Source organism: Sinohyriopsis cumingii, chromosome 4 (assembly GCF_028554795.1).
Source record: "Sinohyriopsis cumingii isolate HCF-2022 chromosome 4, ASM2855479v2, whole genome shotgun sequence".
Lineage (NCBI taxonomy): Eukaryota > Metazoa > Mollusca > Bivalvia > Unionida > Unionidae > Sinohyriopsis > Sinohyriopsis cumingii.
This window is the reverse complement of record NC_142964.1, coordinates 14,412,467-14,437,597: the sequence shown is the minus strand read 5'-3', so window position 1 is coordinate 14,437,597 and position 25,131 is coordinate 14,412,467. Positions and strand designations below refer to the sequence as shown.

General features: G+C 35.5%; 2 protein-coding genes across 3 annotated transcripts in view; one reads left to right on the top strand and one right to left on the bottom strand.

Annotated features, from left to right (window-relative positions):
- Positions 1–5,702, bottom strand: part of LOC149800646 (uncharacterized) — a 39,723-nt gene extending 34,021 nt beyond the window's left edge. Inside the window, exon 1 of the mRNA XM_089954656.1 lies at positions 5,669–5,702. The gene's annotated coding sequence lies outside the window, so the exon portion shown is untranslated. The remainder of the gene's footprint in view (positions 1–5,668) is intronic.
- Positions 5,703–5,905: 203 nt separating this feature from the next.
- The window catches only part of LOC149800645 (serine/threonine-protein kinase ULK3-like), a 93,249-nt gene continuing 74,023 nt past the window's right edge, over positions 5,906–25,131 (top strand). For both annotated transcript variants that reach the window (XM_089954654.1, XM_089954655.1), the window contains exons 1-5: positions 5,906–6,060; positions 13,303–13,443; positions 18,316–18,436; positions 21,745–21,849; positions 22,831–22,974. In XM_089954654.1, coding sequence (XP_089810780.1) covers positions 5,911–6,060; positions 13,303–13,443; positions 18,316–18,436; positions 21,745–21,849; positions 22,831–22,974 — 661 coding nt within the window. In that variant the 5' untranslated portion in view covers positions 5,906–5,910. The remainder of the gene's footprint in view (positions 6,061–13,302; positions 13,444–18,315; positions 18,437–21,744; positions 21,850–22,830; positions 22,975–25,131) is intronic.

Here is a 25,131-nt window from a genome sequence, read left to right as displayed (position 1 = left end):
TCAAGTGTAAGCCACAACACAAAGTGTCATGGAAACACCCCAGATCTCATCACTGGCACCAACTCGACTTGGTCATCACCAAGTGCTCTGCCCTTAACAGCGTCCTCTCCACCAGAACCTACCACAGTGCAGACTGTGACTCCGACCATGCCCTTGTGAGCAGCAGAGTGCGACTACAGCCACACGTGCTACACCGCACAAAACCAAAAGGATGTCCTCGCATAAACACTGCACAGATGTCAGTCCCTGCCAAGGTGGAGGAGTATGTGTCTGCCCTGAACAAGGCTCTCCAGGACCTGCCTGAGTATGACGCTACAGCCAAGTGGAACGCCATGAAGGGTGCCATCTACAGTACAGCTATGTCAACGTTTGGCAAGAAGGAACGACCCAGCCAGGACTGGTTCAATGCACACCTATCAAGGATGGAACCACAAATCGAGGAGAAACGAAAAGCCTTCATAGCTTACAAAAAATGCCCTAATGAACGGACGCTTGCTGCTCTCAGAAGTGCCCGAAGTAACACCCAACGCATTGCTAGACAGTGTGCGAACGAGTACTGCAACAACTGTGTGAAGGGATCCAGCGCAGTGCCGAGTCCGGACACATCCAAGGCATGTACAGTGGCATCAAGAAGGCTCTAGGCCCTACAGTGAAAGGGGTCGCTCCCCTGAAATCCCTGATGGGAGAGAAGATCACAGACCGTGGGCAACAGATGGCCAGATGGGTGGAGCACTACTCAGAACTATACTCCAGAGAAACGGCAGTCACTGATGCAGCCCTCAGCTGCATAAAGAATCTGCCCACCATGGAAGAGCTCGACAAAGTGCCAACCTTAGAGGAGCTCAGCAAAGCAATCGACTGCCTTCCAAACGACAAAGCACCAGGTAGTGACAGCATCCCGCCCGAAGCTATCAAACGTGGAAAACCAGCATTGATTAAACCACTGCACGAGCTTCTTTGCCGCTGCTGGGAGGAAGGAGTAGTCCCCCAAGACATGCGTGATGCCACAATTGTGACCCTTTACAAAAACAAGGGCGACCGCAGTGACTGTAATAATTACAGAGGGATCTCGCTCTTGAGTATTGTTGGTAAAGTGTACGCCCGCATCATACTCAACAGGCTGCAGTTGCTGGCAGACCGTGTGTACCCGGAATCACAGTGCGGCTTCAGAGCAGGCAGGTCGACGACAGACATGATCTTCTCCCTACAACAACTCCAAGAGAAGAGCAGAGAGCAAGGTCAACCACTCTACATGATGTTCATCGACCTCACCAAGGCCTTTGACTTGGTCAGCAGGAAGGGCCTTTTTGAACTTCTGAGTAAGATCGGTTGCCCCCCAGAACTCCTCAGCATGATAATCTCTTTCCATGCAGATATGAAGGGAACAGTCCTGTATGATGGATCATCCTCAACTTCCTTCCCAATTAACAGTGGTGTGAAGCAGGGCTGCGTGCTGGCACCAACACTTTTTGGGATCTTCTTCTCCCTGCTCCTGTCCTACGCCTTCGACACGTCCACGGATGGCATATACCTACACACCAGGTCTGATGGGAGCCTGTTCAACCTGGCACGACTGCGCTCAAAGACCAAAGTGAGAGCTGTGCTCATCAGGGAGATGCTTTTTGCAGATGACGCAGCTCTTGTGGCCCACACCGAGGAAGCCCTCCAGAGACTGGGAGACCGTTTTGCTGTTGCCTGCACGCACTTTGGTCTCACAATCAGCTTGGAAAAAACAAATGTCAGTGTGCAAGATACCACCATTGCCCCTTCAATCAAAATCAACGGTGTCACCCTGGAAGCAGTCAACAACTTTACCTACCTAGGGTCAACCATCAGCAACACTCTCTCGATTGATATGGAGCTGGACAGAAGGCTTGGAAAGGCAAACACCATCATGGCTCGATTAACAAAGAGGGTTTGGGAAAACAACGCGCTGACAGAGCACACCAAGGTCCGAGTCTACCAGGCCTGCGTTCTCAGCACCCTTCTATATGGAAGTGAGACGTGGAGTACCTACATGAGGCAAGAACGCCGGCTCAACTCCTTCCATATACGGTGCCTAAAACGCATCCTGAAAATCAGCTGGCAAGACCGTGTTCCACACAGCAAGATCCTGCAGCGTGCAAGTACCCCCAGCATGTACTCCCTGCTAATTAAACGCCGCCTTCGATGGCTGGGTCACGTCCGACGCATGGAGGATGGAAGGCTGCCAAAGGACATCTTATATGGACAGCTGGCCACTGGCATGAGAAGAGTCGGACGCCCCTCACTCCGTTTCAAAGATGTGTGCAAGAGGGACATGAAGGCATGCAACATTTCACCCGATGGCTGGGAAGAGCTGGCTGAGGACCGAGACACCTGGAGACTGGTGGTAAACAATGGCATATCAGTCGCTGATGCGAGGAGAGGCCAGTTGGTGGCAGAGAAACGTAAGAGAAAGAAGAACGCAACAGCAACCACAGTAATGCAGACTTCCCAGTATGTCTGCACCAACTGGAGTAGGGACTGTCACTCACGTATAGGCCTGCACAGCCACAGCAGACGTTGCCAACAGAGACAGGCAACACCCCAAGGGCGCTATTCGCATGGTCTTTCGAGACCAAGTCGCCAATGATGATGATGATGATGATTTGTCCCAACAATTGTATTAATTATATCCCTTATTTGTCCCAACAACTGTATTAATTATATCCCTTATTTGTCCCAACAATTGTATTAATTATATCCCTTATTTGTCCCAACAATTGTATTAATTATATCCCTTATTTGTCCCAAAAATTGTATTAATTATATCCCTTATTTGTCCCAACAACTGACCATGAGCATATGATTTCTCCTTGTTCAGCTGAACATACCTTAAGTGAAAAAATTCAAAACATAGAAGAGTGCGTGAATGTGTGTGAGATTTGGATTTTTAACATGGCTTTAAAAAAAATTCAGTCATATTGCTATGATGTCTGCAGTGTGTCAATTTACAGTGATGTCCAGCACTGGGGAATCATGCTGCAGAATGTAACATCATTTCTCACCCAGTCACATTATCCAGGTGACACCAGGCTGACCAGTCTTAACACTAACCTCTTAATGCTAAGCACCTAGCAAGGCAGTTGTTAGTACCATTTTATAAGTCTTTGGTATGGCTTGGCCAGGATCCAAACCCATGGCCTCCTGCATCTGGGAGCATTTCTGGGTGCAATAAGTTGCTCAATACTTTGTAACTTGTACTGAAGAAAATAACTATTGTACATAAGAATACTACACTACATTGGTAAGATTTTAGGAATTACATTGTGATTGTCTTACAATAATTCCATGCTTTGTCATTTTGTGAGTTGTCAGTGTGTGAGAGATAGGTTTACTTTTAATTATTTATATATTTCACATGTATTTCTTGTATATACAAGACTTTATTTCATACATCAAAGTGAAGAAACTTATTTATAATTTGAATATGTCTAAACCTGTCTTTCTGTTTTTGAAATTGAATTTACCCAAAAGATTTCCAGAGATCTGAAGAACAACTTTTGGAAGAATTTTTTTATTTAGTTGGCTAAAACTACAACAACCATTTTTAGCTGAGCCCGTGTGATTCAGTCTACTATTAAAAAGGTAGGAGATCACTGAATTTTCTGAACAACTGAGGAGTAAATATGATCAGGGATTTCACATACAACAATCAGCTTATTAGTTTTAATTCTTTTTTAAACAATCTATGCAACTGGAGCAAACTTTTGACAAAATGAGGGTATAATAGTTGCTATCTATAAGTATTTGAGCTACTAAAATTAGAAGCATCAGTTAATACTTTACACAGACAAACTACGTCATTTGTTTATAACTCATTCAACAAAAAAAAAGCTTGTCTTATTTATCTGTTTTTCTTGAAATATAATTTATTTGCAAAGTCATAAGTTAAAAGAAAATGGTATATCAACTTTGATGAATGCTTTGACTAGATAAAAAATATTTACTGTTATATAAGTGTACAAAAGATAATTAACTTAACGAATTTCAGCAAAAACATTTTTCATAGAATTCAAGTTACAAATGTTCGTTAAAAAAATTAAAATTCAACTGGCCATGTTATGTTTTTTTGTCAAAGAAAAAGATACATAACTTTTTCATTTTATGAATGATTGTATTGAATATTATGAATACGTTTTTCAGGTGGCTGAAAGATGAGCAAAAATACCTCATAGATTTGAACTTCCCTAAATCTCTCTTACTGATTATCTCCCATATAATATTCCTTCTCCCTGTACTATCATTTTTCCTAAAGAACTAGAAAAATAATATTAACTGACATTCAAATTATTGTCTTAATATGTGAGTGTATCAAATTCTCTATAAGGTAGTCTATTAGATTGTACCCTGATGCACAGCTACCCATTTATGAGGTTTATTAACATTTTTTTCTCTAAAATAAATGTGACTGAAAAGTACTTTAGTACGTTTAATAATATGCTGTGAATCATTTAGTTTTTGTTGGTATCAATATTTTATTTTGGGGAAAATGACAGCAGTAATTGAATTCATGAATTGTGGAAGATTTCTATAATTACCACAGAAGAATCATTATTCAGCAAGTATTTAAATTTGTGGTTTAATACAACAATGCAAAATAAATTACTGGAATCAAACCAAATATTGTGAATTCATGGTCATTATTAGTTTGAAAACATATTATTTTCATTAGGCAATATCTTTTATTATTAAAGCAAATATGTCACAAGAAAAACTATTGCTGACAGTAGCTGAATACTGCTTTTAAAAAAAAAACAGACTGAGAGCCCATTTAATTTAAATGGAGTTTTACTTGAGAAAACATTTCCTGCTCACAAATAATATGGAAAAAAATCCTTACTCTAAACTGTGGAAAAACATGACTAATTATATGCATTATATTAACTGAAAATTAATTATCTTGAGGTAAAATATATTTAGAAAAATAAATCCCCAGCCCCCTGATGGTTTTCCCTAACTTAACTTACCTGCCAATTCTAACATATTTGAGTCAGTAGTTTAAGATATCTTGTTGTGTCAATAAATTTGGGCAGAAATCTGCTAGCTCATATTCTGATTAGAAACAGAAGGGTATAATTCATTGGCTAAACTGTATATAGCCAATATGGCACATTCTGCAGGATTTAAATTTTCAAAACCCATTCAGTAGACTTCACAAATGACACACCCTTATTTCATTGACGTCAACCCATATCAAATTACAACCTTTTTATGCTGTTCTATACAAAGTTCACAGCATGACCCAAAACATAATTCTTGACTAACTCTACACTGCTGCAGATAAAGATAATAGATATGATGATAAATACAATTATACTGAATTACCTCAAATTAACAACTTCTCATTACCTCCAATGCACGTGAAATAAAGGCCAATAATCTATGTACCACAAGCAATGTTTTATTATTAACTACTGCTTAAAAATCAATAAACAGGATCTTAGATACACGAGCACTTTAGCTGTGACATTAGTTTTATTTTTTTTTAAATAACGTGGAGATAATAATCCAAATGTATAAACCGTCATGATCTTTGTTCGCTTCATTTAAAGGGATATTTATGCAATAACAACACTAAACAACAAACTGCATTTGATACAGTAGTATACATAGGTAAACAACTTTCCCTAGTAACGACCATCACCTTGTTGATGACTTCCCCTTTCCGCCATTTTCAAACAATCTTTTCACCAAGGAGATGGAAAATTCTTAAAGCTGATGATAATTTTTAAAATCTTATTCTGAAATGCAATATTTCATTAAACAGAAGGCACAAGAGTATCATGTAGCTTGTTGATTGGATTTTAAAAACTGACGTCACAATCTCAATTCGAAACCGGAAATTACACTCTCTACCTAAAACAATAGAAATGTTGGTATGCTGAAATGTCGAGGCCGTCGACCTGTATACCCAATTCATCAAGTTCTTCTAAGCCTTCTGGTGCACTCAGTATAGTCCCCAAATTGAAAGGATTTGTATTTACAGAAAAGCTCGGGAGTGGCTCATATGCTACAGTTTACAAAGCCTACAGAAACGTGTGTAATACTGTACAAATAACCGTCAATATTTTTCACCTAATTTCGAGGTTCACTACGGTCATGATTGAAGTTCGTAATTTCTTTTCATTTGATGTCACACTCTGCAAAGACATTTTGTATGATTTTCCTTGCTAAAAATCATCATATGGCAATCTTGGTGAATATTTGGGACAAAAAAAAATATAGTAGAATGAATATTGATAAGTTGTTATGAAATGAAAGGAGGATTTGAAATGAAATATTATTACACAAAATATCGTCGAGAGATATAACAAAACAAGGTATTGATGATATGATGAAGCCAAAATAAATTTAGTTATCATCACATATTTGTGCCTAGACCAAGAAGTAGATCTTCACTTTTTTCCTGACATTACTGGTAGCGGAACCGCCATGTTGTATTTCATAATTAAACTTTCACCCTCCTATCAATTATGACTAATGGACATTTGCTAGTAATTAATACATGTATTTCCAGTGACTTTGTAAGTGGATGCAAAGTAAAATACATCTTCTTTTGACCCACAACATTAAATCCTTTAGAACACTCACTCTTAATAGTATTAATCCCTGTCAAAACAGAACACTGTTGTATTCATCATTTACTGACCTTATTTAAATTTCTGACACGTGTATAAAGCAGCATCACCCCAAGGCAAGATTAACACCTGGAAACTTTCTGCGAGGACTATATCACTAGGAACTGAATAATGCTTGCAACAGAAATGCAGTTAAGTCGTGCCTTTACTATTGGCATGGGCTGATGCTGCCTTCCATGCATGCATCATACGCAAGATTTTCACTATGGCTGTCTTACATCTTGAAAATTGTTTTATTGCTTAAGAATCAAAGATGGTTTCAACACTCATCAATTTCCCAGGTTCTTATTCCATAGGTTCTACTACTGCTGCTATGTATGGCTTATCTTGCATTGAGTAATGGCATTAAACCCAAAACAACAACATTCTCCATAATGAGGAATTGTACATTGTTAGTTTCCAAATTCACATAAAATGACTTATGTTTTAACTTATAAATTAGTTGAATTTCCAGACATTGGGTGGGAGTATGAGTGAAAGTTCGGTAAATAAACAGAATCTATCCATGGTCAACAGCTGGTATTTGTATCAACTGTTTATGGTTGCATAAACTGACTTAAATACTCTGCTTCTGGAAATTGATAAGCATTATAATGTGTTGAATTATGGTTTTGTAATCAAAGTGTTTTATTATGACACATAAGTTTAAAAAATGCAAAGTTTATAGTGACAACTCAACAGCTTTCTGAAATTGCTTTCATTCTTTATTTTTTTCTCTCTGTTTAATTTTTCAAATTGCATAACTGATATAGTCCATGTATGTTTTTCCACTTGATTATCACTTTCTTATCCAGGACTCTTTCTTGTTTTATCTGAATCCTTGGTTTTAGTAGGATGAGTGTCCATAACTCTTGGTCTATAAATCATTGAGCAAGCGCTGCTAAGATAAATAATACTGACACCAGAGACTTTAATGTGTTTAACTTGTATTAGTTGCAATCGGTGGGTTCTTGATTAGAATCCTGCAGAGATGGTATTTGAGTAAGGTACTTTATTTGCAGTGCCCCCAAAAATAGTGTTTTGTTTTTCTTTTATTAGTCATTCAGTGATTTGGTTTACTATGAATAGTTTGAAATATAGTTTGATTATATTTATATAAACAAATAAATATTAAATGTACTTCACTACTCGCAAATGACAGATATTTAAAATGCACCACTTCCTTGATAATGTATCTAGATAACTCACAAACCTGCTCATACCATGGTCATTTGTGGATCCCATTTTATCCACTGCAAAATATCAAGCAAAATGACCCCTATTTGTTGAGCGTGAAGAAATTTGCAATCACAATTGGTAAGTGAAACCTTTATATATTGCTTACTTTATTGTAGGAAATGGTGGTTAGTAACTGAAATGGAATCAACATCATGAAATTTTCAACTATTAATAAGGCCAAACAAAAAAATTGTATTTGTTCAATTGCACTGGTTTTAGAATAAGGGTTAGCATTTATTTAAGTATTATATATTTTCAATGTAATTTTTAATGTACATTTTAAATTATTTATTTTTTACCATGAGGGAAACAAGTGTTAGGGCTGGCAGTAAAAGATAGGGATGGTTGGCTGATTGCAAACACATTTTTGGGTTTGGCCTAAGAAGTCATATTTTCTTAATTTTTTTTAAAACAAGATTGTCAGTACACTGTTAATAAGAATATTCAACAAAAGTTTGATAAATGAAAATTTTATGAATGCCTACTGGTGGCAACACTTTAATTAATAAAAGTGCATTAAATTTTGTAAAGTGAAATTTGTGTTTTAGTTCTATTTTAATTTCGTTTCAGTGTGATCGACATAAATGTAATGTACCCTATTATATTCAAACATGAAAAATGTCAGTCTACTGTCACAGCTATGTTTGTGAGTGTTTCTTTGAGAATATAATTAAGTGCTGACGAATGAGTTGTGATCTCTGACTTGAAGTATTTGTTGTTGCACTTGAAAGCTTTGTGTTATCAGATTAATTAGGTCATTAATAGCAGCAAATACTTATCCTGCTGCTATTGCATTGCTAACCTATTTTTGTGCTGAAAACTCACCGTTCAAAGTGAATAAATCATCCCATAGAGAGGAGAAAAGTCAGTATGACCTTTTGCACATTACTCCGTGTTGCATGGTCATGCACAGAAGGTAGATATTACCTGTCATCTTTTTCATGGACACCATACTGTACCAAAAACTATAAGCAGAAAAAAATATGCCTATAGCTAATTACCAAAGATAATCAATTGTCTTCTACAGTTTTTAATTACTCTTGGTGTTACAACTATCTGGTTTTAAATAAGAAACCATATCATAGTCTTTCTCCCCCCCCCATTAGAACTTAGTTCATTAAAGGGCTTCTGAGGCTACCTCATGTTCCATCTTTTAGGTGAACACACATTCATTACAAATATGAAAAACACAATAGATGTTGAGGACATTTCCTCTATCTTCAATTTCACTTTGTATACTCCTTATGCTGCAGACAACCAGGTGAGTTTCATGGCAACATCATACAGTGTTTTTAGCACATACACAGGGGTGTACAAAGTATAATATTGCACACAACCAGGTGTTTAATGGCAACATCATACCTTGTTGTTTTCTATAAAAGGGTGTACATGGTACAACACTGCACACAACCAGCAAAGTTTCAAGGCAACAATAAGTGATTTCAGATGACATTCATTATTTCTTTATTACAGGATAATGTCAGAACAGTCTGTGGGGCATTGGGGCCACAAAAAGGGCCCTTGGGGAAACTCACACAGACTGCGTAAGTGCTCAAAGTGCACACAGAAAATCATTGCACTTTTTGCAACTTATACTCCTCCAGCTCCTGGAATCTAGTTGATTCCAGACATCCATATCAAGACCGGAATCTCTTCCACTTCTCATAAGTTGAGATAAACATCTTTGGTGGTTGGTGAAGCCTCTCCAGAAGGTGGGTCTAGACATTCAAGAAGTTGATTGGCTTCCCTCTGTAGGGAGATGAAGAACACTTTTCATGCCACTAACGTGGGCACTGCAATAGCAGGTTGTACCTTCTTAGGGAGCTTAAGCACCACAATACATAATATGCCTTTTGTTCAGGAGGCAAGACACCATACCCATGATGCACACAGTGATAAATCAGTTGAAGACAAGGTTTTCTCCATCTATCACTCATTTGCCTCATGGTATGGGAACAGGGCAAGGACTGAGGCTCCTCTTTTCCCTCTTCTGCCATCTTATCCTGTGCAGAATTTGCAGTCTATACACCAGATACATGCTGTGGTAGAGGACTGCATCAGTGTTCCTCTTTTCCCAATTATGTCTAAGAACCCTTCTAACAGTAACTTACTATACATGAATGTTTATTGCAGTAGAACTGTGGTAAAGTCTGCTTGCATCACTATAATTGGGAATTTTCCCCCTTAGAAATGCAGGGTAGCCATAATAAGTTCAAGAAAAAGTCAAGCTTACATCCTAATTCCACAGAAATTTGCTTCTAAAGCTGTCAGATTTTGCTTCATGTGAATCATTGGTCAGATGAGCTCAGTGGTAGAGCCTGCATCTGTCATGCATCATCTATCATCCTTCCATCAAGAATTTCTTGTTACCACTTTCAAGTTCATATTTCTGATCTTATTTGGAAATGACTTCATATATGGCCTTTGTTATTAAGATCTTAGCTGAGTTTAATAATGAGTAAGATTTGTGCATGTTAATCAGGTGAATTTTGCATGAATTTGGCTGAGCTTGTTACCATTATGATCTGATTTTCAACAGACTTGGAATATATGCTTATGTCATAAATAAGGATCATTGATGGGTTAAAAAATGAGTGAAGATACACACATTAACAGGGTGATCTTGCATTTGCTTGGCAGTGAATGTTAAACTCTGCAAGCCATATTTGAGTTTTAATCAAACTTGGATATGAGTTTATATCATCAGGATCTTGGATAGGTTTAATAATGAGCATGATCCAGGCATAGTAATGAGATAATGTTGCATCTGATCCAGGCATAGTAATTAGGTTATCTTGCATCTGATCCTGGCATATTAATGAGGTAATCTTGCATCTGATCCAGGCATAATAATGAGGTAATCTTGCGTCTGAATTGGCAACTTTGTTGCCACTCTAGGATCCATAATATTTATGATCCAGTTTTTATAAACATGGAATATTTGCTTATGTCAAGGACAGTTTCATTAATGAGCAAGATTGACACATATTGAGCAAGATCCATGCATCTTTTACTGTTAATGAGGTGATCTTACATCGGAATGGCTGACCATGTTACCACTGGAGGTCAAATTTCTAATCCACTTTTGATCAAAAAATAGTGTTAACGACTCTTTGGTCTTAAACTAAGTAATAAAAAAGAGTGAAAACCATAGTTTTGTAAAATTCAACAAATAATTTCCCTATAATAAAAAATGAATATTAAAATGAACTTACAGTATTGTGAATTAAATGACAAATTAGTTCTAAAATTTCTATCACTTGTTGGTTTTGCTTTGTTTTGTTACCTAGTCTGTGACCATAGAGGCATAGCAGAAATTGGGGGCTTGTCTGGGAACTAAGTAACAGAAAGAAGCAAAACCATCAACTTTTGTAAAACTTTACAAATACTTTAATTAGCAAAGTTATAAAAGAAATTTTGAGAGGAATTTACAGTATTATTAAGTGAATCCAAAATAATCCTGACAAAGTTCAGTGGAAGTTCCAGATAGATTTTAAATCATAAATATTCTGGTCCACCAAGAATCATGCCATTAGGATGGCATTGTCAAGAACTCCTTTGAATAATTCACATCAGTTCCAGAATATTATAGTCCAAATAATGAGCACTTTCTAATCCACTGGACAGTCCAGACAAATGTTTTTTCCTATCAAATAATATCTAAGTACAACATAAATCATGTCTGCATGCATAAAATAGGAACACAAGAAATGAGGATGACTCCAAAATCAGAATGAATCTGATTGCTCATTTCTCTCTTCATATAAACCTTCTATTGCGACTGTATTTTACAATATACACCATGTGACGGATCTTACTACTCTTTTTGCCTCAAACTTACCTATTCATGTGACCTAGCCCATCCAATGGGAAGTTAATGAATTCTTCTAGAATTGCCTAAATCCAATCAGCAAATGAAAATTGAATCCAAACACCTCATTAAGTCTTATTAGTAAGATTATTATAGTTATTGTCAACACTTATTTCAGTATCTATTTATACTTCCTATGTATTATTGCGCTCTTAACAGACTCGGGTCTAACTAAAGATACAATTACAACCATGAATAAAAATTACAAAAATTAGACAAAACCATGTACCATGAGTTACAAAAGTATAAATATGCATAACACCTCACCTCCTAAGGAAAAGAAAGATTTATGCAATAAAACTTTCCTTTTCCATATTAATTAATCACACAAATGATAATAATAAAATTCCACAGGAAGATGAATATATACAAATGTAAACAAAATAAAGCAATATAAAACTTATGTACATGCGATTATATTTTCTTTTCCCTTGATATCCCAGATATCGATGTTATATTCTTGTGGCATCAAGCTCCATCTCAACAATCTTTGATTTTTATATTTCATTATGTTGATGAAAGTAATCAGGTTGTGATCACTGAATGCAATAATTGGAGAAGAAAGAGAATGAATGTACACATCAAAGTGTTGTACAGCCAGAATTAAAGCCAAGCACACCATGATAGTGGAATAAGTTCTCTGGTGCTTATTTAATTTGTGAGAAATAGCATACTGGATGATCCATGCCATTTTTTCTTTCCTGAATTAATAGATCACCAACCCCTACATCACTTGCAACAATAGACATTTTAAATGGTTGATTGAGATCTGGAGCTGATAGAACAGGTGTTCTTTTAAATATGGCTTTAATTTATCAAATGCCTCTGACATTTGTCAGACAAGGTCTTCTTACTAAATACGTTGGTCTGGGGCTCAGTGATTATGGAAAAATTGGTGACCATATTGACCAATGGTGTAGCATTAACCATTTCAAGTTCTTAAATTTCCAAAGATCACTGTTCATTATATATATGAAATATTCTACATTATGATCTCAACATTAATGGTTTCTATGTTTTAGTAATGTGTCACTTTGATATAATATTAAGGGCAGGTAATACTTTTGCCAACTTTTGTGGTGGTTATTCTTTCAAAACTTGGCTAGTTATAAATAATGCAATAGAAATTTATAGCAACATTGAATATTATGAGTTTTTCAGATATGGCAGACTCTGACCATTTTTACCACATAAACCCCATTAAATGACCTTTAAGGCTATTACTCAAGGGCATAGTGTAGCTCAAAGTTGACTCCACCTGTAATCTTGGAAACTTCTCTTTGTAGTGGAGTGTACTTCAGTTGAATCTACATGGACATAAGTGGAAAGTGGTCAGTACTAATTCATAATAATGATCATATCAGGGTCTATGCTGATCAATTAAAATTATAAGGACAACAGTGTAGACCCTGATTTGCTCATGCATTATGTGATGTTACATTGGGGTTTCCAAGGACACACTATTGGGTGTGTATTATACAATAGTAAATACAGTATTTATTGTATTAATATTATTATTGTTATTATTATTATTATTATTATTGTTGTTAGGGAGGACTACGTGAGGTTGTTGCTATCAAGTGTGTCCTGAAGAGTACCCTGACCAAGGCCTCCACCGAAAATTTATTGACAGAGATTGGTCTCCTGAAGAAATTGAATCATGACAACATTGTGGAACTCAAAGATTTCCAGGTATAAAACATGGATATGGTGAAAGCTGCTACAGCAACTACCAGCATCGGATAACCAATTTTGCCATTGTATAAAGACTAACTGCTTCTAAAAACCATGCTGTAGGTTGCAACTAAAATGGGGGCAACATTCGGAAACATGATGCATCAGCTTGAAAATGGCGTAAACACTTTCTAAATGCAAGTGAATGTTTTACACTAAGAACAGGCAGATGCAGTTTGAATCATTTCCATTTTGATTGTGGGACTACCAGTTCCTACATAAATTCAGCATCTTTATATATGACTGGTCTAACTGACACTGCATAAGCATGTAACCGACCAGTCTAAAACATGACCATGCCTACCAATCTGTCTTAGCTAACGGTTTAGATCTAGAAAAAATGTAGACATATAAACAAGGCTAAGGCCTTATCAATATAATTAGAAGAAAATAAAGGTTATGTCCCTTTATCTGTTAATTTGAAGTCAGACAGTATGTAGAGAGATGGTTTAGAGAATTTCAAGTACCACTAGTGAATTTAGTGACTGGCTTGAGGTTGAATCAGATGATGATGCTTTTGTCAGACAGATCCAGGTGTACTATTAAAAATAACTTTATGCTTTGTTGTAATTACTCTTTAATCTGGGCCTAACGAAAAACCTTTACTATGTGTTAACTTTACCATTAATTCCCACTCAGTTGATTTATGCTTTTAGTGACTTAGATGACCAAATTATTAGGCTTGGTTATCAAAAATTTGAAATGGCTGCAACAGTTTTCAAGTAGGTCATGCTGTGGTTACTAAACTTAAAGTTTGATTGGTGTCATGCACATAAAGCTGACAAGAACCTATTTTTAGCTATTGTCGTCTTAGACCAGAAAAGCTTATGGGATTGTCTGACATCTATGCATCCCACAGATTTGCAAACCCTCATGATTTTGGCGTGAAATTCACAACTCTCGAAATGATTCATTGATTCACACCGCATGCAAAAAAATATTGATTTTCAGTTTCTTGATTGGCTTAATTCAGGAATAAAATAACTTTTATTCCATTAAGTGCTTTTAGTAAAGATAGCAGTGGTTGTCACTGATTCTAGTAACAGTCCTGTATTGCTATAGTCGCGATGTTAATAGAACTATATCCATTTGTTAATGTTTGCCCTGTAGTGTGTATTGTAAAGTATATAGTCTATATTTAGAACAGAAGTATTACAAATACTCGTGAAGAAGACTGGGGCCCAACTGTTTTTTTTTTTTTTAAATGGCACATGTACATACTCATTACAACTGTAATTATTTTTAAACAAACACTAAATGAAGACAGCTTTTTTGAGTGTAGGAATGTTTGAGATATTGAAAGATTAGCATATATTGTACTTTGCTTCAGTTCATATTGTACTCTATCACACCTTTAGGTTCATTTCATCCAAAAATGTCTACATACTTTAACATTGATTTTGCCATAAGCATTTCTCGGGGTGTCCAAATAATGACCTTCCAAAGGAATATGCATGTATACAAATCCCAATGAAGTGAATACTTGCCACTTAAAGGTATGTAGAATCAAATTCTACAAAATGACACCCATTACTGAAATAGTCGGTGTTGAATGCCTACATAAACTGTGTGGCTTGTACTATAAAGTCCTGCAAGCTACCAAGCATTGTTTGTACGTTTTCTTGCTGAATATAAACTGCCTTTCTCAGTTGGGGATCAACAACAGTGACAGTGAAAGAGTATTTCCTTTCGAAGGGAAATTAAGAAACTTTCGTGTCTCCTTAGGTTTTGAAAATTTGCAACAATTTTAGTCACCAAGATTAACACCAGGCAAGAAACCTGAACCTGTTTTGAATTTACCACAACCCAATCGAGGATGTTCAAGTCTGTCACATATTCATGAAAAATTGCCTGAAGTTTGCGCTTATTGGTAAATTTGGCTGCATATAAATTTGTACATATAATCAGTGTAACTATAAATATGTTTTATTTTTATTTTGGGATTTTCATATAATGCAGTACTGACCATCAAAGTGGATGAAACTAGTGTCATGGGATAATTTTTTACTAATTGTGTTCAAAATTCACTGATTTTTAACCCTCTTTTCACTTATTGCAAGTCTGGCGGTTTGGCAGCACTGATCCCTTAACACAAGTTTGTTATAGCTACTCCTAAACTACACAGAGGATCACCATGAAACTTTATGTTCACATTAACCCATTGTCTAGTTGGTACTGAATGAAAATAGTACCAATCTGACATCAAATATGGCCACCAAAGCAACCATTTTTAAAATCTTTTTCTTGTTTCTCCAGAATAGATTTTATTGATGCTTTTGGTGGCACTCTACAGTTTCGTATTTTGTATAGGGTTAGAATTTTAAAGAAAAGAATTTCCCTGGCTTTCCTCACTGGTTCTACTGGCTATTTAAAAAAGACCTTGTATATCTTAGGTATTGTTAAAAGAACACTTAATTCCCTTTATTTGGGTATATGATTGATAGGTAAATTGTATAAAGAAGAGCCTTTAATTTCTTTTACATTTTATATATTTGGTAATTCATTCATTGCATGTTCAGAAGCTGGTATTGTCTAGTCTGGCAAAATTTATTTTCCCTATTTTAATAGCTGCTACGGATAGTATACTTTAGACTAATTCAGGCTGATTTTTTTTTAGCACAAGGGAGCAGTCATTTTAGTTAGCAGTGTGCTTAGGTTATGTACATTTTCCAAAAATACAATGTCCAAAGAAATATCATCTACATTACATTAATGTATCATAGAGGTATGCCAACATTCTCACCATTGTGCATGTTTTAAATGCAAACAACTTCACCTTACAATACGTCACTCTCTCAAAAGTACATAATAACTGGTATGTACCCCCTTTGCTGCATGGATAGTCATATCAGCTTGGGGTTTTCACTAAAAGACATCTTATGATGTCACTTGGTCCTAAATGAAGATAGTGTCAATCTGATATCCAATATAGCCACCATGGCAGCAATCTTGAAAACCTTTTTATCACTACAACTGAATGGATGGGTCATCCCAGCATGAGGTTATCACTAAAAGACTTCTTATGATGTCTGGTTTGTCCCAAATAAAAATGGTGCTGATCTGGGGTCCATTATTTCCCCCACAGTTTCCACCTTGAAATTCTCATCCTTAAAAGCTACTCCTCATAAAGGCAAAGTCATTTTGACATGGGGTTTTCATTAGAAGACTGTTTATCGTGTCTGCTTTGTCCTAAATGAAAATAACTAACCCTCAATATGGCCACCATGGTGGGTATCTTGAAAATATTGTTATGTCTGCTCCCAAATGGATGTCTGTATGAACATGTGTTTTTCACAAATAGACCTTTTATGATACCTAGTTGGTCCTAAATGAAACTGGTGTCAGTCATACATTCAGTATGGGTGTCATGACAGCTGTCATGAAGATCTTGTTACTTTTCCATATGAATGGATGATCATTATGACATTGATTTTTTACCTTAAGACTTCTAATGTTGTCTACTTTGTCTTTAATGAAAATAGTGCCAATCTGAGATCCAATATTTCCACCACAGCAGCTAATTTGAAAATCTTGTTATCTTTGAAGAATATCAGTGACAGTTTCAAAACTTAGCAGTTAAAAGGAATAAATGGTCTTATCTTGAATTCTTTGACATTTTTTTTTTGCCCAGTAGAGCATCAGTCCCTTAAAGGGACTCTTTGTTTTGATCTGTTTGCTTGTATCATGCATTATGAATTCGTAAATTTCTGTTTAACCTATATACTCACTCATAAGTCAAGTCTAACTGCAAACAAAATACATTCTATTCTGGTGTTACATAATGTGCCAGCAAATCAGAGTCTTCGTTGAAAACTCCCAACAGACTGCATGGACCCAGATCTGCCAGTGTTTTGAGCCTGTGCATTTTGCAGTTGGACTTGGCTTTTAAGTGAGTCTATACAGTAAGATAGTCTGTAAGGTTTAATGTTTAATATAATATCTTAAGGTACTGGTAATTTTTACATGAAAAAAGATTCAAGTCTCTTAAGTCCAACACCAGACAAATATTTTGGTACCCAGTCAGTTTTGGTCTGTCTTGAAGGCTCAGTTTGTAATGCCAGTAAAAGCTTTGAACATAGATGCAGAAGTTTTTAAATATATATGACTTAGCTAAATTGACACAGTTTCTCTGTGAGCACGAGACAATATGATGCATTGTTTTTCTCAGGCCTGTAAGTAGTGTGACCACTATACCTTAGATTCATGGCCCTTCACCCTTATCCCACTTCACTGGATATTACCACTACCCCTGTTTAAATGTTCCGTCACACCATAAGACTTCACATAAGCTAATATAAGCATATTTGAAAGGCATTTTAAACTATATAAACTTTCTTTTCTTCATTATTTCTGAAGACATTTGCAGTACTTTTTTAAATGCTTCAGGTAAAGTGAATTCTCCGGCACATACCAGTTACATTTACTACTATACCTTCAACTATTTCTTGCGAAAACTATGCCATGTCAAAGGATGTTTTTCTTTTCCTCTGAAAATTTTCAAAGTTTGAAGTTTAGTTGCATAATTGTTAAAAACTGACCTGTAATAGGAGGTTTGTAGCTATAACTGGGACTTGCAAACTGTAACTGGAGACTTGCAGATTGTAACAGGTTTGCAAACTGTAACTGGAGACTTGCAAACTGTAACAGGTTTGCAAACTGTAACTGGAGACTTGCACTTTAAAATGATGATTTATCTTTAAATGCTGCATATTACATTTCTTTGTTGTTCCATTCAGTAAACAACAAGGATTTAATAATTTTACTAAAAATAATGTTGGTATGGTTTATGATGTACTTTATAGTATGAATGCAATTGTTTGTAATTTACAGTGGGATGATACATATATCTACCTCATTATGGAGTACTGTAGTGGAGGAGACCTTTCTCAGTTCATCCGTAGTAAGCGGAAGCTGCCAGAACATGCTGTCAGACGATTTCTCCGTCAGTTAGGTAAATTTGACTTGTGTCAAAATGTACTCTTTTTGTAATCTAAATAAAAAGTCATCAAATTCTTTGCTTAAAAACATTGACAAAGGCTATAAGACCCATTTTTGATTGTGAAAGTTCAAAAGTTCCATAAATTTTACTTGACATAAACAAAACTATATTCTATTTATCACATGACAAAAATATGCTAATTTTGTTATTAAAACCACACCAAGAATATAGTAAGCTGATTTTTAAGTAATTAGTTTACACCTTTCTCTTACATGATGTTATTACATTTCTTGTGATGTCATGCGGCATTATAATGTAAGCGTAATATGTCAGATATAAAATATGGGTTTATTAACCTTAATAAGACAGTAATCATGTGATTAGTAAAGACAAGGAAATGAACTCACACAAGAGACAACTTTATCTAGTGCAGATTTTTGTTTTTACTTACCTTGAAACTTGCACAAAAGACATCTTTATCTAATACACATATTTGTAATACTTTGTACAAAATTAAATAAAACTTTGTCAGTCCTAACCAAGTAATCCCAGCCACAAGAGGTAGACAGTAATAAGGATTGCTCAAGCATGCCCACCAGCTCACACAGTAGAAGATGAAAAACAGTTACAATTTAGTCTCCATTGAAAGAATTTCTAATTTGGGTTTGGAGCTTTTTAATGTATTCATCAAGTATCAACAGGTAATTTACAGGTTTTGTTGCTAATTTTATCCACTAGAATGCACAGTAGTTACCATTTAAAGCATATGAGGTCAATTATCAAGTAAATATTTCAAGGGAAGTTACTGTGTATTATGGTCCAGAACACAGTCGAAATTGTTGAGATGGATAAAGGAACATCACAGAACAAAAATTTGGAAGTGATATTTGGTTCTGAAATTGGGGCATTTCCCTTTTATAAATTAAATCAATTAAAATGAATGTAATAAAGTATTAATATGAAATATATTGTGAAGTGGTTATGAATAACATTATATTGATAAGAATAAACAAGATAAGATAAAATATGAGGAGGAATATTAGCACTGCTATAGCCATAGCATGTTTGTTGTGACATCTGATGTAAGGACCAAAGTTTCAGTATATCAAATAATTACTAATATTTATTTTATTTCCTGAAATAAATAAATTGCATGTGAAATAAAGAGTCTGCATGAGCCAAATAGTGTAATGTCGCCTTCTTAGTAAGAGGGGTGGTTAATTGGGTTTGGCTGGCATTTTCCAGAGGATGACCTCCCTCAGTATTATATCCCGGCAGGAATGAAAGAAGAATGGAATTTCAACAGAGAACTGAGCGAGAATACTGGGAAGAAATAAACAACACGAGCCCTCTTTTTACAATAACAAATTTAATCAGAACAAATTAATGACAATTTCAATTCAAGTTGGATTATACATAATGAGAGGTGAAAAGAGCGCAATGTCCATGATCGATTGCATCACCTTCATTCACTTTGACCATATATCAATGTCTCCTAGTTCATCCTTCTGAAACTCTAATTTCTGCCCCTTCATGGACTTCCTATACCTTTTATTCTGACTTTGTCCTTCTTTCTTTTCCCTGTACTCCTGTTTTCGGACTATCTCGTCTTCCTCTCAGAAGCTGTTCGTTAAAGGACAAATTTACCCCATAATTCCGTATACCCACTATTTAGAGCTACATACAATTCACTTAAAGTTATTCAGAGCATGTTGCTATCCACACGCCACGTGAATGTCTACCAAATATTGCTGTATTATTTTACATATGCTACTACATGTTGATTACTATTGCATGAAATTCAAAAGGAATGTAACTCATGGCATTCCTTAACTACAAGATTATCCAAGCATTACAAAATCAGATATAATTAGGTAATTATTGTTAACTCATGATGATCTGTATCGTCCTAACAACAAAGACAGTTATTTCAAATAACCATATGAAATCCTACACATATGAACATTTGGATCGCATTCAATCAATTCTACCAATGAACTAATAACTGTAAAATTATAAGGTAAATTGCATAACAATTCTAGCAACAACACTTTCCATGAAACTGAATAAAATAAATTGCATAATAACTATAGCATCAACACTTTCCTTGAAATTGGATAAAATAAATTGCATAACATCTCTAGCATCAACACATTCCCATGAATTGAATAAACGATACATAATATGGAAACCTAGTCATAGCAAACACATTTGCATAAAACAAACAATCACATAATAGAATATTATGTGAAACTAAAATTGCATACCTTATCGCTGTTTTTTCTTTCAGGACTTGTGCGTCCTAGCACTAAACATGCCTTTCTTTTTACACGATGACAACCTTGTCCCTTCCTTGTTTCACGAGGAAAGCACTAATCACTTTTATGCTTTCACTGGAGTTGACTAAGTTTCCTCTTCTAGGAAATTTTCAGACTAAAGAATATCGACAAGGGTCGTCACTTCAAAAGTGAGATTGCTCTAAAGTGTATGCCCTAATTTATTCTACCCAATCATAGGCGGTGGTCCCTAATCTTTCCCAAAGAAATAATTCCTTTCATCAGAGTTCGACAGCTCAGAATCTGTGTACGACAATTTCCCTTTGAAAATATGATAAGTGGACATAGGTTCCTACCAAGTGGTCAGGGTTGGTAGCACAAATGTTTACTTTCTAAGGACCATGTTAAGATATCCTGGTCAATTTCACTGGGTCAGAATGCTGTTCCTTTGAAGTTTACACTGACTTGGGGGAAATGAACAAAGAAAGGTTGAAATGACCCTTAACAAAGACTTTCTGGCTTAAATGCGATAAGACTTTAATTGCTCAATGCATTCAACTTTAAAATTTTCTGTAATTCAGAATTCAACACTTCACAGATTAGGTCATTTTTAAGTCCTTATGATAAGCCAGTTACTAAGGCCATGTCCAGTGTTCCCCTGGTCCCTTCTCCCCTGCTAACACCACTCTCAAGAACTTTGGCAGTTCTGCAAAGGCTCAAGTATTTAAAATATTTGGCCTTAAAAATAAGGACAATTTAACCACTTACCCCACTGAGCGGGATTTGTTTCCCTTACAATCTCAGATACAGAAGCATAGGTTCAGTGGCATGAGTGGCATCAGTCACGTTGATATTTTATGTTTAACGTTTGTGATAAAGTGTTTGGAAATAAGTTAACATACTTTATATTATGGTTCACATTTCTAACTTGGAGTTATGTTTTTACATTGTACTTCAAGATTTGATGAGAACATTTTTTGTATAAAAAAAATCCATCCTAATCATGATTACAAATTTGAAAGTTTAATGTTTCATGGTTTGCAGTAAGTGCACTGCAGTATTTGAGGGAACACAATGTGGCTCATATGGACCTTAAACCCCAGAACATTTTGATTACCTCCCCTACCCATCCAGTGCTAAAAATTGCAGGTAAGTTCATATTTCTTTCTTAGTCTAAAACATTTTCTTGAATTGGTCATGCTGATACAAAATATCTAATAAATCATCCATGAAATTGGCTCTCTGACTATTAATTGTTCACTAATACGAATTTGGCAAACCAAATCTTTTAGAAATGTTAGCAGCAAATGTCATGGAATTGCTGCATTCTCTTTGAAGATGACTTGTATGTGGGAGAAAGAAATAAGACCACTGATTTTGGAGTCAAGAGGTCTGTCATCAAGGTTACTGAGATTGAAAGAATAAAAATAGTTTTCACACAATGGCATTCATTCTATATCACATACATGTTGCCAGATTTTGTGGATGGCTTATATTTGTGGTAAGGAAGAAGCCTACTAATCTTGGGGTCAAAAGGTCAGTAGTCAGGGTCACTGTGAATGAAAAAAGACGTGGTTTCTGCACGAAAAATTTAAGTTATCAGCACAGAGTAATATTGAATATGGGGTGGGTATATGCACAAATTTAAGTTATCAGCACAGAGTAATATTGAATATGGGGTGGGTATATGCAAAAGTTGAAGTTATCAGCACAGAGGAATATTGAATATGGGATGGGTGTATAATATGTAGATATAGTACTCTTGTTTCTTAATGATTCAGTCAGAAAATGTGAAATCCAGAGTGACTGAAGAGACAGAGGTATAGTCTACAATTTGTATATTTCCCCAGATGAATTAGATGAAACTATATATAGAATATTTGCAAGCCATATATCAAGCAAGCAATTTATTTGGTCTGCTACTCATAAAGTTATTTACAACAATGGCATTGTGCTTAAACATTTATCCAGTGTACCTATTATTGTGACTTTTATCTAGTGTACCTTTTATTGTGACTTTTATCCTGTATACCTTTTATTGTAACTTTTGCAACCCCACATCAGTGTTTTCCTTAACCAGTCAGCATTTATCTTAGTACTCTGTTTTCTGAACAAAGTTTTGAATTTCAGACTTTGGATTTGCCAAGCACCTTTTCCAGGGGGATGAGTTGCATGCTCTTAGAGGGTCTCCACTGTACATGGCTCCTGAGATTATATGTAAGGGCCAGTATGATGCCAGGGTTGACCTATGGTCAACAGGAGTCATCTTGTATGGTAGGTTTTGACCATCCATAATGTTAACCATGATATCATTGCTAACATTAAACCAAATGGAAACCATTAATTAGATTTGCATGTTCACTGAATAGATAATTAACTTCATGTTTATCCCACATGATAAATAAAAGACTTATAAAGTGTCATTTTTCGTTTAAAGGGTCAAATGTATGATGCAGTTAAGGAAGAAAGGATATTAATTTTCAGGATCAAAAGTGTATTGCATTTAAGCAAGAGTATACAGTTTTCCAAGATGAATCATGAGCAGTTATATTATTACATCATTTCAAAATTTTAAGGCAGCTTGAATGATAGGACCAAAGTATACAAAATGTTTTCACCCATTGAAAGCAGATCTGTAGCTTTGTGTCCATGGTTACGTGGCTTGCTTCAGTTTTTATCACTATAGTAATGAGGCACCCAAAATTTGTGGGGGCCTAAATGGTGCTATAAAAAGATAACAAATACAGGTAAAAAGGTATGGCAGCTGGAATGGGAAATGCCACTCTTTGCAAAAAGAGGGATTCACTATTGATTTGTGATGGTTTTGTTTTTTGACACCATGTGCCTATTAAGCTTCAGCATTTCAGCTGTATTTTGCTCATCTCAAAATTCTACTGTTCCTCAGCTCTTGTTGAATCATCAGCTACTGTGTTTATAAAAGCATTGTCGTTGTGTAAAGAATGTTATTTTACTAAAACTAAACAAGCACAGAATTATCTTTTTCAGTAGCTGTGTATATAATGCAACAGAATCTTTATTATTCTTATCAGACATATTATCTGATAACTTTCACATTTTTTTACCTTTTATTTTTGATCTAGGAAAATGTCACCTAAAAATAGTATTGAGAAGAAGTCACACTAAAAAGGCACAGATAAAGTGCCTTTAAATAATAGTCACATTAAAAACAAGTCACAAGGAAAAAAGTCGCAGGCATAGTTATTAAATATACTAAATTTTATTTACTATAAGTTAAGTTTAAATGAATTTATTCTTTTAATTTGGCAGCATTATTATGAATAAGTTATTTTGCAAATTATAGAAAAAAGTTTGAAACATATTTTGTCATCAGTGAATGTGCTTATATATTTATGTTAGCCCTTACTGCGCTTCCTTCTACAGGTTGAACTGCATCATTTGCATAGCCTCATTTGTACAGGATTTATTCATTAATTCAGTAAATAGCATCCCTTTACTGTTTACTTCTTGTGTAGTATTAATTTTCTTTATCATGGGAAATTTTTTGTGGATGCTGGATGGGTATTGGGTATACTTTATTTCAGCATGCAGGGGATGAAATGTTTGGTTGCCATGGCAACTAAATCCAGCCTAGAATGTGTGAAAAGGTACACATTTTTCAGTATTCATTTATATAAAGCTTACTACTTTCAATCATGCTTTGAAATCTTTCAGTTTATGATTGAGAAAATTATGATTGAGAAAAGTGAGATTTTAGAATATTTTGGCTTGAATTCTTCATGTTCCACCAAATATAGGTACAACAGGCATTTTCTTTTCAGTGAAATATTAAGACTGAACACAAAGTCTTTACCGATTTTTCTGAATATTCTGTGTCTTATATTTCTCTTGAACATTTTAGTCTGTACAGATTTTTCTAGGGGCCCCGAGTGGCAGAGTGGTCTAAAGCACTCTGTGTTACAGATCACTGCCATCTCACCTCTGTCTGCATGGGTCCAAGTCTCGGATTCAGCCAGTGTGGGTATGTGAGAAGCTTGCCAGTAGCTTCTCGTGGGTCGGTGCTTCTTTCCAGGGGTTTTCCCGGGTTCTTCCTCCACCATTAATACTGACCGCCATGTATAGCCTATCGTGTGCTGAAAAATGGCATTAAACTCTACAACAACAACAGATTTTTCTGTATTTCTGTGCTTACATTTCTCTTGAATGTACTCACATGGTCTTGAACATTTTAGTCTGTACAGATTTTTCTGTATTTCAGTGCTTATATTTCTCGTGATTGTACTCACACGATCTTGAACATTTTAGTCTGTACATATTTTTCTATACTGTGCTTATATTTCTCTTGAATGTACTCACATGGTCTTTAACATTTTAGTCTGTACATATTTTTCTATACTGTGCTTATATTTCTCTTGAATGTACTCACGTGGTCTTGAACATTTTAGTCTGTAC